This window comes from Hemiscyllium ocellatum, chromosome 6 (assembly GCF_020745735.1).
Source record: "Hemiscyllium ocellatum isolate sHemOce1 chromosome 6, sHemOce1.pat.X.cur, whole genome shotgun sequence".
In the NCBI taxonomy this organism is placed as follows: Eukaryota; Metazoa; Chordata; class Chondrichthyes; order Orectolobiformes; family Hemiscylliidae; genus Hemiscyllium; species Hemiscyllium ocellatum.
Window position 1 is genome coordinate 70,102,985 of NC_083406.1, and position 15,913 is coordinate 70,118,897.

Here is a 15,913-nt window from a genome sequence, read left to right on the forward strand (position 1 = left end):
TTTTTGTCCCAGTCTGGCAGACAATACACTTTTTGTGAGCATTCCACTACCAGTATTTCTCGAAGATCTGACTGGCTGTAATTCTTTGTGAATTTAAATGTTTCTTCCCAAGCAATTCCTGTGCTGTCAGTCTAAGCCAGAAATTCCCCTGGATCAAGTCAGTGATCCTGCTGCTTGACTTTGCTTTTGGAAGCTAGCATGCCTTCACACAGAGCACTCCCAGCATGACTGCATTCCTGGGCTGCTGCCAAATTCAGGCTGACTAAACAGCCAAAATACATCAAAACAAAATAACCTTCCCAATCTTTACAGGCCAACCTCATGGCAATCTGACGTATTTAGCCTTTTCCAGGTAAAAGTGCAAGGTCTTTATTTTTAAACCTGCCTGTTTGTATGGATATGTTAAAATCTTCAATTTTTCCCCAGTTGCTTTCAACCCCCTTTTGATCTAATAAATTATGAGAATTTTTCGAACCCTCCAGTTTATTTCTTAACTTCAGTCTGTCTTGAGATGCCTACAAACAAGCTGTTTCTTCAAGAAATAATTAACAAGATTCCCATTGCTTAAATTTAAACATATCACATCTTGGATTCACTAGCATAAAGACTATATTCATCACTTCCAGTGCACAGTGACAGCTATATGTACCGCATGCAATATAACCTGTCAAAGCTCCTTTGACATCAGCTTCCAAACCACTGACTTCTGTCACCCAGAAGCACAAGATGAGCAAATGTCACAATCCACACTGGGAACTCTATCATCATTCCTTCCAAGTTATTGGGTCAAAGTCCTGAAACTCTCTTCCTATCAGCACAGTTTATGTTCCTAGACCATGTGGACTCCTGAGGTGCAAGAAGGTAATTCAACATCGTCTTCTCAAAGACAATTAGAGATGAGCAATAAATGCTGGTCTCAGCAACAAGAATTTTTTTTCAACAATCATTTCATGGTTCTCATTAGATTTTTATTGAAATCAAATTCCAATATTTGCTTGGGTGGGATTTGAACCCAGGTCCCCAGAACATTTTTTGGGTTAATAGTCTAATGATCATACCACTAGGCCACTGGTTACCCTGGAACTTGTTCTAACTTGTCAGACCAGACTGCACACAATATTTAAGAATGTGGTCTCCCCAATGCCCTGCATGACTGAAGTATTACATCCTTCCAATGCAGTTTAAAAGAATGTAATTTGGTAACCAGAGAATCCCTACATCCCAACAAGTCCACACTGACACTCTGAACAGTAACCCATTCCCCTGCCCTATATTGACCCCTGACTGATGCACCTAACCTACATATCCCTGAATGCCAAGGACAGTTTAGCATGGCCAATTCACCTAAGCTGCACATCTTTATGGATTGTGGGAGAAAACATGAGCACCAAGGAGGAAATCCACGTAGACACAGGGAGAATGTGCAAACCCCACACAGACAGTTGCCCTAGGCTGGATTCAAACCCAGGTCCTTGGTGCTGTGAGGCAGCAGTGCTAAGCACTGAGCCACTATGCTCCCTTTCACAGCCTGATGATATCAATTGTGTTTCAGAAACAGTCTGTCCTATTTTGCTGTACTTGCTTTGATGGACCTTACTTCTCTTGCGTACATCAGTGTAGTGGCAACATAACAAGATCTTATCTGTTAAGTTTCTTCTACTGTTTGCTATTTTTAAAGGTTGAGTCTCCAAATGACTGCTCAGATGTTTGAGAACAGATTGATTTCTTAAGTGAAAGTGGGCACTGCAGGTGTTGGGAAATCAGAGTCAAAACGTGGAGTGCTGGAAAAGCACAGCAGGTCAGGTAGCATCCGAGGAGCAGGAGAGTTGATGGTTTGGATGTGAGTCCTTCATCAAGAATGTTCCTCCCATTCCTAATGAAAGGCTTTTGTCCAAAACATCGACTCTCCAGCTCCTCAGATGCTGCCTGACCTGCTGTGCTTTTCCAGCACCACAAGTTTTGACTCTGATTTGTTTAAGACTTTGGTTCAAACTTACATAGACAGGTAAATCATCTTGGAGTCACTCCCACTTTCTTTTAGGTTCTCTTGTATCCCCTCAGGGCGATTCCTCTTTATCTTCATTAGGTGAACAACAGATTCTAGAACATTCTCACGAGTAGCAGGCTCATTATCCTACAAGCCACATCATAGACGCAAAATATTATGACAACACTGAGTTCGTGTCACATACTTCTTCTCTATTAAAACTTTCAAAAACCCTCTTGAATAGAGCAAGCTTTGCCAGCATCGAATACCATATTACACCAGATTGCCCATTTTTCTCAATGGTAGATAAAGCATTACTAAAGACCCAAGTGACTTCACCAACAACATATCATCTTCAACAAGGAACAATTATATGTGGAAAATCCTAAAATAGGCACTGCAGCCTATTTCTTGCATTTCTCTTTGACATAACTGAAGAAACTTGGAAGCAAATGAAACTCTAAGCAAAACAAACTCTCCTTCTATCATTTTTGATTTGACACAGTTGCAGACAATAGATTGAACAGATGACAGTGAACAACAACCAAACTTTACTCTTGTTTGAAGAGAGTTAGCCTCAATGTGACGCTTATCCGTCTTTACACAAATCTGCCAGTCAGAGTAGGGATTGTGGACATACTCTAATATTGGACTCTGTAATCCAGACTTCATTAATTGGGGCATAGAGTATGAAAGCAGGAATGTAATACAACTTAGACCTCTGCTGGAGTATTGTGTGCAAGGATCAGGATGTCCTCCTGCATGAGTTGCAGAAAACTGGTATGTGGCTACAACAAGTAATAAGGAAGGGAAATGGCATTTTGACATTTGTTGCTAAAGGAAAAGTTATTGCAATTCAAGACATCAGTGAGACTCCACCTGGAGTATTGTGTATAATTTTAGTCCCTTTGCTTGAGGAATGATATAATTTAATTGGAGGCAGCTCAGAGCAGGTTCGTAGATTAATTCCAGAAATGAGGAACTTGTCTTATGAGAAAGGATTGTGCAACTTAGGCCTATACTCTTTGGAGTTTATAAGTACGAGGTGTATAATTGAGGTATATAAAGTACTAAGTGGGATTGACAATGTATATGTAGAAAGAATGTTTCCACACATGGGGCAATCTAGAATAAGAGGTTATTTTTGTCAGCGGGCCATGAATTTGTGAAATTCACTATCCCAGAGTATGGTGGATGCTGGGTCACTGACTAAATTTAAGGGGGAGACAGACAGATTTTTAATGAGTAATGTGTTGGAGGTTATCGGGCTCCGGCAAGAAAGTGGAGTTGAGACCGAGATGAGATTAGCCATGATTATATAAAATGACAGAGCAGCTGACATACCTACTCGTGTTTCTAGCTTTGTTTGAGTCATCACACTTTTGGAAGGATAGAAATGCATTGGAGAGTGTGCGGAAGAAGTTTACGTGAGTAGTTCCAGGGATGAGACACTTCAGTTATAGGGATAGATTGGAGAAGTTTGGGCTACCCTCCTGAGAGAGAATGCAGCTGAGGGGAGTTTTGATAGAGGTTTTTGAAATCATAACCAGTCTGCCAGAGAGAACCTGCACCCTCTCAAAAAATGATCATGAACGAGAGGGCAGAGCTTTAAAGTCCTAATTGAGACATTCAAGAGGGTATTAGATGATGTGCAGGGTTACAGGGAAATGACAAGACTTTGACACTAAGTTAATATGTCAAGAGGGCTGATCCAGACATAATGGCGCTAATTGCATCTGCTGCACCCCAACTTGATAAGTGGGGTTAATTAGTGATACTTGAACAGCTTCCAACTTCTTATACAGATGAGGGGGACCTGTGCTCAATAAAAGCAAGTTTCCAATAAATCTTAGTGTCCCACAATAGCACAAGAACTAAAGTAACCAATGATCAGGCGCAAACACACTGACTGGGACTTTCCAAAGCATATACTGGAATTGCACACGGGGACCCCTGCAGGTTCCCCGAAATGACAAACACTGAGGGAATTGTCCACATTGTGATCCCACTGGTACCGAATCTCCTAAAACTATCCATTCAAATTGGAGAATTTGGTCAGTTCTGCTGCAGTCAAATAAATAACTGGTCTAACTATGAAACTGACCCTGAAGTGACCACCTCCCATTATATCTTCCCCCAGTCCCCTGGTACAGCACCTTCTCCCTCCAGGACCCAATATCATTCTCTATCTGTTTGATCTGACCACTCTCATCCTGGCAATGGACCAGATCCGTCACCCTCTCACCTTGCCACCATGCCTATTAAGCTGTAACATCCTAGGGCCTGACATCCCTCCTTTGCCATGAGGGCTGAACCCCCTCCCCCACCACTGGATTTGATGCCCTCCTGAGACTTGAACCACTCGATTTCCTCTATCATTAGTCTTGCCCACCCCGACGAACACTCCATCACTTAGTTGGTCCCTTTACCACCTTGTATTCTGCCCATCTGGAAACCTATTTTGGCACTGTTCCTACCTGACATCCTGGTGCCTTACCCATGTGGCACCTGCACTACTACCCGAACTCTCACTTTATATGCTTACCATTTCAAAACAGCTGTCAAGGTTACAGTGGTGCCAGCCCTCTTAAGTCACAGAAGAGGGTGACTGACTATTGTTAATAAAAGGGAGCAGGGTTTGCCATCTCCTGACAATACTGCATTACTGAGGACCGGTCAGAATTACATCCAGTTCTACATTTTTAATCGGAATCTTCTTGCAGAAATGCCTAGAAAAAACAAGCAGAGTGGCAATCCTTTGAAAACCCACCCCAATGTCTAAGATGCTGCCTGCATTGAGTTTTACATGAACCTTGCAGATTGGAGATAGAATTCAGCCATTTCAGCGATTTAATTCTCTCATCTGATCTAAACCCTTCCGTTTTTGTGGTTAATATTCTCCGCATAAAATAAGTTTATGGTATAACACTTTCTCTACGCTCTCAAATGTATTATTGTTCATAGGGGATAGTTCTGGAAGCAAAGGAATGTTGAATCAAACTGCTGCACATACTGTAAGAAAAAGACTTGCAGAATTGGTGAATTAATCTGTTTTTCTATTCATTCGATGTTCAGGTAATTTGTAGAGGCCATTTTCAACAGTGTTATTGTTAGATCAATCCCTTCAGTTTATTCAGAATGAAGAGCTATATTTATATACGAAATAAAATTGTTACATGTGATCATTATGTATTCTCTGTTTCCAGTTTATCGTCAATGGTGGAGTGCACTCATGTTCTTGGCAGTGATAGTTATTACAATTGGATCTGTTGCCATCATTTTTAAAATATTTACGAACAATCATGAGAAGAATAAAATTGTGGGAGGCTTAATGTTTCTGTCTGGTAAGTGAAGATTTTTTAATTAGTGTTTTATTTGAACTCTCCCTATTGCACTTTATTTCTTCCCATTGCTTATCATTGATGGTATTTTTTTTTCTTGGGCTGAATGGGGTTTATAGATCCAGGAATACCATCTAAAGATCATTATTAACAACATCTGATCTTTTATAACTTTGCATGTAGTTTGTGAAATTGTATTAAGTGGTAGTGGTGGTGAGTAGGGAGGTAGGGTGGGTTAGTGGAAGATGTAGTGGAAATTTAGGGGTGTGATTGAGAGAGGCACTGTTACTGGTCTAGAAATTTAGAAACCCAAGGTAACATTCTGTTGCTACAAATTCAAGTCCCACCATGCCATTTAAATACAAAATCTTAAATCTGGAAATCTAGGAACAAAATCTGCTGTTCTTGCCTGGACTGGTCCACATGTGACTCCGGAGTCTCAGTAATGTGGATGTGCAGTCATCGTGAACAATGTTCAGTACTCTTTGCAATGACTTAGATACTGAAACCAGGGACTTGGGTTCGCTTCCAACCTCAGGTGACTGTGTGACGTTTGCACATTATCCCCGGTTTCCTTCCATAATCCAAAGATAATCGGTGAATTGACCATGCTAAATTGCCCATAGTGTTCAGGGATGTGTAGGTTAGGTGCATTAGTCAGGGGCAAATGTAGAGTAATAGGGTAGGGTAATGGGTCTGGATGGGTTACTCTTCAGAGGGTTGGTGTGGACTTGTTGGGCTAAACAGCCTGTTTCCACACTGTAAGGGATTCTGTGAAGCAGTCCACTGCCTCAAGAACCCCACTACTAATTGTGTTGGCCAAGTCCTGAATAGCATGTCTGCTGAACTGGGCCTGAGAGAACTGACAACTGGGGGAAACATGGTTGATGTTGTTTTCCACCAATCTACCTGTTACTTGTCCATGACTGTACTAGTAGGAGTGATCACTACAAAGCTCTATCTGGAACTCTGTATTGTGTTGCAATGTGCTAAATGAAACAGATTCATAACAGACCTTTCAACTAAAAACTGGGCATTCATTGGTAATACTATTTGGTAATCTCATGGCATGGCATATACTCCACTTTAATAATATCATCAAGTGAGGGATTAACTCTGGTTTAGTGAAGAGAGCAAACAAGCAATATCAGGCATCAGTTATATCTCATGCTTTGTACATCATAACATACAGTATATCTGTATATTTTTAAGAGAAATGCTCATGATATCAGCCCTACTGTGCCATGAAACCTGAGGCTGGGATCACTTAAAGCATGACATGCCACCGCTTAAAGTATATTTTTCAGTAATCTCATAGTTTAGTCTTAGCTCAGCACATGATGTACCTTTCAATGTAATGTTTGTATATAACAGCTAGTTATCGACTCATGGAGAGATGTATAACACAGAAACAGACCCTTTGGACCAATTCGTCCATGCCGACTAGATAACCTAAATTAATCTAGTCCCACTTGCCTGCACTTGACCCATATCCCTCTAAATGCTTTCTATTCATGTACCCAACCAGTTACTTTTAAATGTTATAATTGTACCAGCCTCCACCACTTCCTCTGGCAGCTCATTCCACACATGCACCATCCTATGCATGAAAAAGTGCCCCTTAGATCCCTTTTAAATCTTTCCCCTCTCATCCTAAACCTATGCCATCTAGTTTTGGATTCCCCTATCCCAGAGAAAAGATCTTGTCTATTTATCCTATCCATGCCCCTCATGATTTTGTAAACCTCTATAAGGTCACACCTCAGTCTCTGATGCTCCAGGGAAAACAGCTCCAGCCCATTCAGCTTCTTCTCATAGCTCAAACCCTCCAACACTGGCATCATCTTTGTAAATCCTTTCTGAATCCTTTCAAGTTTCGCAACATCCTTCCTATAGGGGGGAGACAAGAATTGCACACAATATTCAAAGTGACCCAATGTCTTGTACAGCCGCAACATGACCTCCCAACTCCAAATGCTCTGACCAGCAATGGACAGCATACCAAACATCACCTTCACTATCCTAGCTACCTGAGACCCCACTTTCAAGGAACTATGAACCTGCATTCTAGTTTTCTTTATGTTATATGGGATAACATAGGTATTGTTGCACCAAGTAGAATTATCTGTTGGAGGCAAAACTTATAACACCAGGCAAACCTGTCAATGAGGTGCATTTTATGACGTTACAATGTGAGGTTGTGTTCATTTTAAACAGCAGAAACAGTATTCACGCTAAGCAATGCCACAAAAAGCAGATCAAAACAAAACTTTGCAGTCCAGTCATGAAGGGTGGACAGTTAAATAACTAACAGAAGAAAGAAGATCATGAAAGGAAGGCCTTTCAATGATAAGACTGCTCAGAGACAAGGTTAAAGCATTTGCAACAATCTGCTGCCAAAAATGTCAAGTGGTGAAAACATCCTGACTTCTTCTAAAGGCCCTACCAGCACAGATTTCCTTCTTCAGCCAATTTAACTCACTGCATGTGATATCAAGAAGCAGTTGGAGGCTCTGGATATTAAAGGATTTGGGCCCTAACAATGTTCCAGTGGGAGTAAAGACCTGTACACCCTAACAAGCCACAGCCTGAGTCAGCATGTTCCAGAACAGCTACAATGCTGCCATCAACCTGACAATTTGGAAGAATGCCCCAGATATATCTAATGTGCAAAGTATAGGGCAAATTCCATTTGATTAATTGCTGTTCTACCAGTCTACATTTGAACATCAGCCAAGCAAGAAGATGCAGAGACATCTACACTCTGATATTTTGTTCATTGATGCCTTGGTTTAAACATACACAAATAATTTGAATCCAATAGGTGAGAGGAGAGTCACTTTTCTTGATTCAGGTCATTGGGATTCCGGACAAACTCTCTGCTTGTTGGAAATATGTCTCATCCAAAGGAAAATAGTTGCGGTTTTTAGAGGCCAACCATCTCTGTCCCAAGATTTCCTCAGGGTGGTCTTCCAAACTATATTTTTTCAGTTGCTTCATACAGACACATGAATTAGGTGCAGGTGTAGGACTCTTGAAACTGCTCAGCCATTTAATAAGATCATTGTTGATGTGATCACTTTACAATCTGCCCTATTCTGGTAACCCTTCACACCCCTTATCAAAAATCTATTTACTGTGAATATTTAAGTATTCAAATTTCATCACCTTTTGAAGCTGGGAGTTGCAAAGAACTTCTGTGACAAAATAAATTCTCCCAATCTCTTTGTTAAATGGGGCAATTTAAATTTCATATTAAAATTTAAAATTACCTTCCTCAATGACTTTACCCCCATGATAAGGTCAGAAGTGAAGATCTTTGCTGATGATAACCTCATGTTAATCATCCTTCAATTGAAGCAGACTCTGTCTACATGCAGCAAGACATGACAACATTCAGGCTTAGGCTAAGCCATGATGAGTAACATTTATGCCATAAGTGCCAGGCTCATTACCACCTTCTCAAGGTTAATTAAGGATCGTTACTGGCCTTGGCAGCAAAACCAACATCTCATGAATGTATTTTTTTTATATAAAAATACTGTTGCCAACCTAATCCACAGTGGGTGAATAATGTCTTTTGTCCTCACTCTTGGCTCCAGTTCTCTAAAGCCTCCATTATAACATTCTTATGCTTGTATTGAAACCTCTTCCTTAACCTGTACCCCCTTCCAGTGCTACTACTGAAATTTTCAAAATTGAGATCACTAGATTTTTGAAGGTACACACGTTGAGGGATGCAGAAACGGTGGGTTACTGAAACTGTAGTATAGACCATTTATGGTTTACTGAAATGGTGAAATAAGCTTGAAAGATAGTTTCTATCCTTGAATGAAGTTAAATTTTCATACTCAGCAACACTCACACAAAAAAAAAACTTTTTACACCAACATCAGTGACCCAGTCTTCAGCCATTGAGGCTGTACAGTCTGGACTTCAATAAATACATCTTGCGTTCTCTGTCAGTCCATGCTTAAAGTCAGTTTCTTCTACCAAGGTTCTCATAAATTCTCATCTTTTCACCTTTGGTTGGATGTGCATGATTTCTATCAGCCTCTGAAAACCTATGGAATGCAAGTTGCTGTTCTGTAGAAACAGTTTAAAAAATAATGTGCTAGTATTCGAAATAAACTCAATGTGGAAAATTTATTTGCTGTACATGGGGGAGCACAGTGGCTCAGTGGTTAGCACTGCTGCCTCAGAGCGCCAGGGGATCTGGGTTTGATTTCATCCTCAGGCAACTGTCTGTGTCATTCTCTCCATGTCTGCGTGGGTTTCTTCAGGTTGCTCTGGTTTCCTCCCACAGTCCAAAGTCGTGTGTGTTGGATGCATTGGCCATGGTAAATTGCCCATAGTGTCCAGGCAAAGTGGATTAGCCATGGGAAATGCAGGAATAGAATGGAGGGATTCTTTTTGGAGGATTGGTGTGGACTCAATGGGATTCTGTAGACATTACCAATCCATTTTATTAATGAACAATCACTTTCAGCAAAAATGTCGACTAGATCAGCCAAAATTGATTAATTAAAATTTATTTGAAGGCAAAACACACTTTTAAGATCAGAGTAAATGTTTTGATCTAACTCTAATCCTCACTCTTTTCCTTAGGTGGTCTTTACATTGCGTCTATTATCATGTATGTCTGCTGGATATCAGCTGTATATCAAATGGTGAACCAAGACGTTACGCTTCTAAATGTTGATGAGACGGTAGTGACATACGGTTGGTCTTTCATGGCAGCTCCTGTTGGAATACTGCTGTCTTTGATTTCAAGCTTGTTGTTCTGTAATATATCTGGTAATGCGAGCAATAGAAAGGACATAATATGAATTAAAATTTTGATTGGTAAGTTCAATTAAGTGCACAGGCAATAACAAAATCTGAGATGTATCAATGTATTTTATCCTGTCAAGATATCAAAATACTCTGCTTGTATTCAATAATAATTCTTGCTATGTAGCTTTAGAATTTTATCTCAACATCTTTCGTTTTGAATGCTTTAGTATGGTAAAAATGAGATGAAATGGTTTAAATAAAAAATAAATGTGAGAGTACCCATGGAAGGGACTTTAGCTGTAGGAGATAGTCTTTGGCAAAAACTTTGATCAAGAGTTAGAGAGCCTGTAGAGTTTTAGGATAGGAAGGCAAGTCAAGGCAATAACATTGCAATTGTCAGTGACAGCCATTATTTTACACTATACCTCGACTCAAATCTTTCATTCTATTACAGCTGTTTACGTCACAAACTATTTACAGTCAATTCTGGTCCCAGATCCAGATTTATGGTGGAGAGTCTGATCACAGAAGAGAGATGACCCCTGGAGCAGGACTAATAGTGATAGAAAGACAAGTAGAGGCGGTGGGTAACATGACTAGACCACATGATAGAGCAAGAACTTCAGAACAATTATGAACCTTCTTAGAAAAGTAAAAGCTGTTATGAGCATGAAGCTTTGTTAGCTGCAGCCAAATTAGAATACCTTTTAATGAGAAAAAACAAAGTGATATAGTAGGATAGCTGAAAAGAATTAGTCACCTTTCTCCTCCATACCAGATGGTGACAGCCAAACTTATCATATCCGACAAGCCATACAGGGATAAAGTAAAACTCATGGCTGGGTTTTGAAGAGTCTTACAGATCAAGATGTTAGAGTTAATCCCCATACAAGGAGAAGTGATCTTCTTTTGGCCAGCCATGGGAATATGGGTCAATCAACACTGAGGTAACATTTGTGCAGAATAAAAAAGAAATCAAAGAATGGTTTTGGAAGCCACCTGAAGCAAACAATATGGAAGAGAAGCTTTGAAAATAAACAATTGTATTTATGAATTGAATTGAAATAACTTTATTGTCACATACGGAAATTGAATGATGCACCAAAGGTAAGGTGTTTCCCAGAGAGGTCTGTCTTGTTGAAAGTAGGCTGTCATCAACTAAAAACTATCACAATGGAAAACCCTCCAACAAGTCGTGGGCGGCACAGTGGCCCAGGGGTTAGCACTGCTGCCGTACAGTGCCAGAGACCTGGGTTCAATTCCCACCTCAGGCAACTGTCTGTGTAGAGTTTGCACATTTTCCCCGTGTCTGCATGGGTTTCCTCCAGTGCTCTGGTTTCCTCCCATTGTCCAAAAAATGTGCAGGTTATGTGAATTGCTAAATTGCCCATAGTGTTAGGTGAAGTGGTAAATGTAGGAGAATGGGTCTGGGTGGGTTGCTCTTAGGAGGGTCGGTCTCCACACTGTAACTAATCTAATCTAATCAAGTTGATGGGAAGGTTTTATGATAGTTATGCAGTTTGTTCAAGACATCAAAGAAGAATTTAAGATCTGAAGTCAGGCTTATCAGAGAATCTCTACAGTGTGGGAACAGGTCATTTTGGCCAAACAAGTCCACACTAACTCTCTGAAGAGTAACACACACGTACACATTCCCTAACCAATGCACGTAACCTACACATCCCTGAACAAGTTTTTAAGCACATCCAATTCACCTAACATACACATCTTTGCACTGTGGGAGGAAACCAGAACACCCAAAGGAAATCCACGCAGACGTGGGAAGAACGTATAAACTTTACCCAGACAACTGCCCAAGGCAGGAATCGAACCTGGGTCCCTAGCACTATGTGGTAGCAGTGTTAACCACTGAGCCACCATGCCGCTTCAAGAGCCTTTATATATACAGGTTAGAGTATTAATCAGAATAGGTTAGGAATATCCTTGAATCAACAATAGTGTCTAGAAAGTGATGCACAGCCCCTAATAAATGATACTAAGTCATTAAAGGAAGAAGACTTTGCATCTAATGAAGAAAGAATTGCTAAGAAATGTGATTGGACAATTAAATTGGCTTTGTATTTAGACAACCCAATGCCAGTCATGTTGAACTGAACTTATCACTGTGAGAAAATGAGCTGCAGTTGAGGAGCTCTTGAGCTTATGCAAAACGTTAAAGAAATTAAATTTAGAGAAATGCATGTATAGCTTTTGAACTTTAAATGACACATTGGGTATTAAGCAAATTACTGCAGATGCTGGAATCTGAAACCAAAAGAGAAAATGCTGGAAAATCTCAGCAGGTCTGGCAGCATCTGTAAGGAGAGAAAAGAGATGAAGTTTCGAGTCTAACTGACCCTTTGTCAATGCTAAAAAAAGGGGGGAGAAATAGGGAGGTATTAATTCTAGATTGGAAAAATACCTCCCTATTTCTCCCTTTTTTTAGCATTGACAAAGGGTCAGTTAGACTCGAAACATCATCTCTTTTCTCTCCTTACAGATGCTGCCAGACCTGCTGAGATTTTCCAGCATTTTCTCACAATGGGTATAAAGTTAGCTATTTCCAGGACAATATTTGCTATTTAAGTAGAACTATGATTATAATATTCTTGCTGGGTAAAATAGTAAGTAATATCCTTGGAAAATAAAATAGGTGGTTATAAGACTTTTAGTTGCAGAAAAAAATACAGAAGCTATATGTTTGGGATTAATTTTGATGCAAATTTCATACAGATGAGGAACTTCAGAAAGGTTTGGTTGATGAATACCCAAGCTATATGGAATAATATACCTTAAACAAAAGCTGTCCCTAAAAATAGCTAAGGATTGACCTTGCTGATATAAAGGAACTGTAAAGAAACAATATCTAAGATAAAGTGAGTTGATGAAAGATGCCAATTATCAAGCTGTTTTACAAAAAGCAAAATGCTTGTTTGAAGAAATTCTGTGAAGTACTATGTCTTGTACTGTGAAGGTTTATATGGAAAATGCTAATCAATATTTTCTTTAACTTTTCTTTGTGAGTAAAAATTTTTGTTTAAAAGAAAATGAAAGTGTTTAACTTTTTTTTTCTACAGGTTACACTGTGTATTAGTTATGTGTTAGTATATTTTTATAATATGGTAAAATGTATCCTTTAATTACCTTGAGCACTTAGAGAGACATTGCTGGCACATATAAGTATACAACATAAAACAGGCATGTGTAATATTTCAAATTCCAAATAAAGTTAGTGCAAAGAAAAGTACTGGTGTCTAGTCTCATGTTTGACCAGTTTACTTAAAATCAATTTAACAGAATGATACAGAGCTTGATTTTCACTTCTGCAGTCTATACTGTAAGTTTAATAAAAATAAGAAAAGCTACGAGTTGAACAGTCATTCCATTATCATGATTAAATGTCATTGAAATAATTTGACCATCTCATGTATTGGAACAGCAACAATAATGATGAAGTATGGAACTTATTGCTGCATCAAGCATACTGACCAATTTTTGATTGTTGTAAAATTGGGTTTAGGGAAAATGAAGGCTGAATTAGATTCGGGAATTTTTAAAAACCTCTGAAGTAAGTAAAAACTGAGTTGTACCACACTGAACTCATCTGCCATCCATTTACCTTGTTTTTTCTGTGTTTTTAAGCAGCCAATTGCAAATGTTGATGGCATGTTAATTTCAAACATTTAGCTAATGGTTGTTACCATTGTGATTATGTTACAGTTTGTTTTAATTCATAGAAAGTAAAAATGCAAATCCAGGATTGGATAATTACCAAAGTATGAAAGAAATAAATTACTTGTGAAAAGAACCATTTGGAAGTTAAAGCACAAAGCCTGGAATCTGTTCCACTTTCAATATTTTGAGAGGGAGTGTCTTATTTTCAGGTCCTGATGATTCTATAAGCTGTAGTCCACCTGCCAGCATGGTCTTACAGGTGTTGGTCATTTAAAAGGCCATTCCCCCCCCCCCCACATCTGATCATTAGCTGGGGATGGTGGATAACGCGTAGATGACACTTGGTAATAAGAAGGGTAGAGGGGAGACTTGGCTGGCTGTTACAGTGGCAAAAATGAGCACTTTTCTCAGGCAGTCAGTCCCACGAGTGCCACAAGATGGAGTCACTCACCTCAAAATCCTTTAAATAATGACCAGAAACATTTCAGGGATTAATGCGTGAGAGGAACAAAAGCATAAAGGTTAGTTGCTTACAGTATTACTGAACGCTTGGACTCTGCACACTGATCTTTTGAAGTCAGGCTGCCTCTGGTGAATTGCCAGTGGTGGGCCTGTGTATTCTTGGCAACGTTTCAATGCATTATTGGAAAAGGGGCTAATTGCCTTATTAAATGTTTGAATATCATGACCAGAATCTGAATGCTTTTGTCAAATGAGAACTGGAAACCATACTAATACAAATTAAAGAACATTTATTAACTGTTTACAATGTTGACAGAGACCTGGCTCATTAGAATGTTCTTCAATTGGGACCTAGTTTCACGTGATCTGATATCATATAGCTATTTGCATATTAGCTATTAATCCCTACACTAATCGTCCTCAAAATATTTCAAGAAGGTCGCCTAGACCCTAACTTTTTCTTACTTTAAAGGTAGATGTGAAGTGAGTGTTCCAGCTCTGATGCAGCTTGTCAAGCCATTCGACTTTAGACAAAACAGAATTTATTTAAATACTGCACTTGAGATACAAACAAAAGAAATCAGAACTTAAAATAATTTAATTATTTGAAAACTTAACCGACTCAATGCTGCAACTTAATGATGGAGCTTCTGACTGACTTCTAACAGCAGCTTCTCTGCTACAACTGAACCAAACTAGAATGAACCCTGAACTGGGAGAAGTGGCCACTTCCCTGCCATCATTAAACTAGGCTCATTACGAGGTAGACATTTTGGCACCTCTGCCTTTATGACCATGCCTAAAAGAAGACCCAAGGACAAAATAACCTTGTTAAAGTGACAACATTGTCAAACTACACTCACTCTGCCATCATTCAACTCATAAATTAGGTACATCATAAACCGATAGCATTCTTATGTTTTTATCTTACTCCCCATGAAGACATGTCGGGACCTCTAAGAGGGAAGGATGCTATGGTAATTTGCCTGACTCACTTCATTTTCTGAGTAGCAATTGAAATGAAGATATGCATCTGGAAGAGGAGAATGTTCAGTGACCACAGGGATTATTGAGATGTCTTTCAGTTCATTTGGGCAGTTCATCCAGGTCGATAAAAGGCTGGTTGCTGGTAAATATCAACTCTTTTGTGCCTGAGGATACCATGGTCAGTGTTGACTAAGTGATACTGAGGTCAAAGGACTCTCAACTCAGCCAAGTCAGCTCTGGGCCTAGATCTAGGCAGCTTCCCCAGGGCAGCATGCTGGCAGGTCTCGTACGTTATGGTGGTGGTTGAAGGAATTGGCCTGATTTGAATCACAGTGATCCTCCTTCTAAGGCCAAGACATAGGAGCAGAAATAGGAGCACCAATGAGATTGTGGATGATCTGATAATGCTCAACTCCACTTTCCTGTCTTTTCCCCGCAAGCCTGAATGAAAATCTGACCAGCCCTTGTTATTCTTGAAGGTAATAATGAACCATGCAGTCCGTTCGCTACAGGTAGACCCACAATGTCACTGGAGAGTGATTTTTCCAAGATTTTGACCCAGTAACACTGAAGCAATAGATTTCCAAGTCAGCATGGTGACTGGCTAGATGGGGATTTTGGAGGTGTTGTTGTTCTCATGTATCTGCCACCTTGTCATTCTAAATGGTAGTGCTCGTAGATTTAG

At 39.7% G+C, this 15,913-nt stretch overlaps 1 protein-coding gene across 1 annotated transcript in view; it reads left to right on the top strand.

Annotated features, from left to right (window-relative positions):
* Positions 1-12,423, top strand: part of LOC132816437 (transmembrane protein 182-like) — a 64,504-nt gene extending 52,081 nt beyond the window's left edge. The window contains exons 5-6 of the mRNA XM_060826018.1: positions 5,194-5,331; positions 9,937-12,423. Coding sequence (XP_060682001.1) covers positions 5,194-5,331; positions 9,937-10,157 — 359 coding nt within the window. The 3' untranslated portion in view covers positions 10,158-12,423. The remainder of the gene's footprint in view (positions 1-5,193; positions 5,332-9,936) is intronic.
* Positions 12,424-15,913: the final 3,490 nt, after the last annotated feature.